The sequence below is a fragment of the Ipomoea triloba genome, chromosome 7, assembly GCF_003576645.1.
Source record: "Ipomoea triloba cultivar NCNSP0323 chromosome 7, ASM357664v1".
Lineage (NCBI taxonomy): Eukaryota > Viridiplantae > Streptophyta > Magnoliopsida > Solanales > Convolvulaceae > Ipomoea > Ipomoea triloba.
In genome coordinates, this window is record NC_044922.1 from 20,680,153 (window position 1) to 20,684,101 (window position 3,949).

At 42.5% G+C, this 3,949-nt stretch overlaps 1 protein-coding gene across 4 annotated transcripts in view; it reads left to right on the forward strand.

The window, feature by feature from the left end:
• Positions 1–872, forward strand: part of LOC116024305 (protein FLC EXPRESSOR-like) — a 4,194-nt gene extending 3,322 nt beyond the window's left edge. For 2 of the 4 annotated variants that reach the window (XM_031265199.1, XM_031265197.1), the window contains exon 4: positions 372–872. In XM_031265199.1, coding sequence (XP_031121059.1) covers positions 372–653 — 282 coding nt within the window. In that variant the 3' untranslated portion in view covers positions 654–872. The remainder of the gene's footprint in view (positions 1–371) is intronic. The other 2 variants (XM_031265198.1, XM_031265200.1) reach the window with 2 other exon arrangements.
• Positions 873–3,949: the final 3,077 nt, after the last annotated feature.

The window sequence follows — 3,949 nt, forward strand, 5'->3', positions numbered from 1 at the left end:
GGGGGGGGGGGGGGGGGGGGTTTAAGTGCTGCTTTTTCCAACAACTTTGTCCTGTCACTAAGTTCAAAGTTTCCTGAGCCATTTCTTACAGCAACTGTTGAAGTAAGCAGAGCCACTACGTGCGAAAAAAAAAAATACATATGCCCGTAATAGTATTCTTAATTTGAGCTAACATGAAGTGTGTTCTAAAAGTCAGTTTAGCAGCATTCTGGTTTCAACCTCCTGGTGCTATGGCAGCTTTACTTAATTCTCTTGTTGCTCTAGTTTTTGCTACTGGCACTGTAGTTTATAGCAGCTCTTCTAATTAGCATGGCTTCTGGTTTATTGAAAATTGCCGAGTATTTAACTCTCTCAATCCTCTTTTTTCATAGTTCAGGTTCAGCCTAGTACTGATGATGGTTCCGGATATGGTGGAGCAAATTACAACCCGTATGCCCCTTATGATACGCAACAACCACATATCTCATAGGCAGGTTTTCGTTGGATTGTTTGCAGCCAGTCGAGTGCTTCCAGCGAAGATAATCCGTTTCTGTGATGGCTTTGAAAGAATTGCAGAGCAAATAGAACATTGTTTTTGCTGTTGTCCCCCACATGAGAGCTTGAAAGATCTTCAACAAGCTAAAAGATCAACTTTGTTTGTAAGTAGCAGATGAAGACGCATCATTGAGTTCTTCCTCGAAGCTGTGTGTGTCATTTATATGCTCCAACCCATGCTTCTCTCCTTGTTACATTTTTGTTTAATCGCAGTTTAAACTATTAGAGATATTTATACCTTTCCACAATTTTTTCCAAAACAGTAACGTGGAAAGCTTATTGGGTTTGAACCAAAGACGGCATACTTTTATAAGCAAGTAATGTTTCCGTTAGCAGAACGACACTTCCTAGAACGCGTGGCGCACATGCGTTCCGATAAATGGCGATAAGTGATACAATAAATTGCATATTTTAATGTGGACCGTGGCCAACAATGAATTGTGGTTCATGCATCAAAACGATGTTGTTTTGATTAATGAAAACAAACGGCTGAAGCGCGCAATTAATTTTCATTTTATATATACTGCAGTTTCCTTTTAATACAACTACATTTCCTTTTCGATATAACTACAGTTTCATTCAATATTATATACTAAAATATGTGAAACTCTAATTCAATTTCCTTTCAACACAACTACAGTTTCTTTTATAATACACTGCAGTTCTCTTTAAACACAACTATAATATCATTTCGATATAACTACAGTTTCATTGGACAATATACACTCGAATATGTGAACTGTTATTCAGTTTCATTTCATACACACTGCAGTTTCCTACAACTACAATTTCATTTTGATATAAGTACAATTTCATTTGATAATATAAAAATAAATGTGAGACAGTATCTTTTGAGATGAACTGTAGTTTCCTTTACGAAGCTCCGTTTCTTTACTTAATGAAATGACGGCGTTTTGTGACCATGGTCCACTGTATAATGACCCACAATAGATAATAATGTCGCAGACGCACAGTAAGCTAAAAGATTCAATGTTGTTACATATTCTAGGCATATTATGATACCACTATTATTCTATTAGGCTGACGAACCACCCGACTTTCGTCTTAAAGAACCCGCGCCATTCTTAGGTTGGCGGACCACCCGACTCTCGTCTTAAAGAACCTGCGTCATTTTGGGGCTGGCAGACCACCCGACTTAACACTTAAAGATAGTTCGAAACATATATTTTTATTTCTAAAAATAATCGAATTTTAGATTTTTCGACCCTTTACACGAAATAAGTTTTTCAGTTGCTAAGTATAATAGACCTTTCGACCACTAACTAGTTAAGGGTCTTTCGACCTAAGGGACGGACTTTTCAGCCTACCCTAAATTCTGGACTTTTCAGCCTTTACATTAACTCGGACTTTTCAGCCTTTACATTAACTCGGACTTTCAGCCCTTCACCATAGCTCGGACTTTTCAGCCCTTATTGGTAGAATTTCTTGAGATGATGCGAGTTCCAGATCCTCTCTACTGGTTGTCCATTCATTGCTTCTAATCGGTACGTCCCAGGTTGAACTACAACATCTATGCAGTAAGGCCCTTCTCACTTTTTTTTGCAAACTTTCCTCCTTCATTGGGCTGACTAGCGGTCCGACTTCTGAGTACCAAGTCCCCTTCAAGGAAGTAGCGGGGCTTGGTACGCTTATCCTGGTATCTCTTAACCGACCTTTGATACTCGGTCATCCGGCGCCGAGCAACCTCTCTCCTTTCTTCTAAGGAATTCTTTTCTACCATCAAACTTTCCTCTTTTGCCTCATCGGTGTACCGCCTGACTCGGTCACTAGGCTCAAGTACTTCGCTCGGTACCTTGGCCTAAAGTCCATATGTTAAAGAAAAATGGTGTTTCTCTAGTTGCCCTCCTCGGACTTGTGCGATAGGCTCATAACCCTCATTCTAACTCGCTCACCAAGCTTCCTTGCAAATCACTCAACCTCTTCTGTATTCCATCCACGATGGTCCGATTGATGTTTACCACTTGTCCGTTCGCCTGAGGGTAGGCTACGGACACCCTAGTGTGCTGAATCCCAAACTGCTCACAGAACTCGGCAAAGGGTCGACAATCAAACTGCCGACCATTGTCACTTATCAAATGCTCGGGAATACCAAATCGACAAATTATGTTTTTCCAAAGGAACTTCCTACATTGATACTCGGTTATGGTGACCAATGGCTCGGCTTCTACCCACTTAGTGAAGTAATCGACAGCTATTATGCAGAACTTATGCCGCCCTGGTGTCATTGGTAATGGACCCAACAAATCTATGCCCCATCTTTCGAAGGGAATAGCGGTGGTGATTGGCGTATAGAAGGAAGCCGACCTCGTCTCCTTTCGAGCAAAAGCTTGACAAACGGGGCGCTTGGCTACCTTTCGGATGCAGTCTCTAACCATGGTCGGCTAATAGTATCCTTGTAGTACTAACTTTCGTGCCAAAGTATGAGCCCCTTGATGCGCCGAGCAAATTCCTGAGTGCCCCTCCTCCATTACCTTTTCAGCATCGATCCAGAACAAACACAGTAAAAAGGGTCCCCCGAAAGATCTTTTGTATAGTTTTCCGTCCTGCATGACATAGGACGGTGCCATTCTCTTGATTTTAGCTGCTTTCAGAGGGTCATCAGGTAGCTCGATCTTCTCTTTGTACATGATAAGACTGGCTAAGACTTGAGCCTCGAGAGTTATTTCCTCCTCATTACTGCTTTCTCCTTGGTGTCGCCGTTGCTGGATTTTCTCATTCACTTTCTCCACCACCCTATCTTGAGTCTTTATACTTGGTCGTTCCACCATCTCGTTCCGACATATGCCCACTAAGTACTCCGATATTCCTCCCAACTTTATCTTAAATAGAACGTCTGCCTCCGAGTTTTCTGTTCTGGAACATGGTCGATCTCATAAGTTTGGAACTCCCTTAGGAGTCCCTCAGTCACGTCCTTATACTGCCTCATTCTTTCTCATTTGGTCTCATAAGTTCCCTTCACTTGCCCGACCACTAACCGTGAGTCAGTCCGGATGCGTAGTCTCTTAGCTCCTAAATGTTTAACTACCCGCAGCCCACCAAGGACGACTTCATACTCAGCTTCGTTGTTGGAGATTTTGAACTGGTATTCTAGGGCGTAGTACAGTAGGAATCCTTCTGGGTAGTTAACATTACTCCCCCTCCATGGTGCTTTTGACTCGAGGCACAGTCAGCATGCATTTTCCACCATTCCTCGGAGTCAAGAACAATCACAAAGTCGTCCTTTGAATCCTAGGTCGTGCATTTAACTATGAAGTCAGCTAATACTTGGGCTTTGATAGCAGGACGCGGCTGGTATTCAATTCCATACTAGGTCAGCTCGACGGCCCACTTCACCAATCGACCGGACGAGGTCGGATTTCTGAGAACGCCCGCCAACGGTTGGTCTGTTAATACT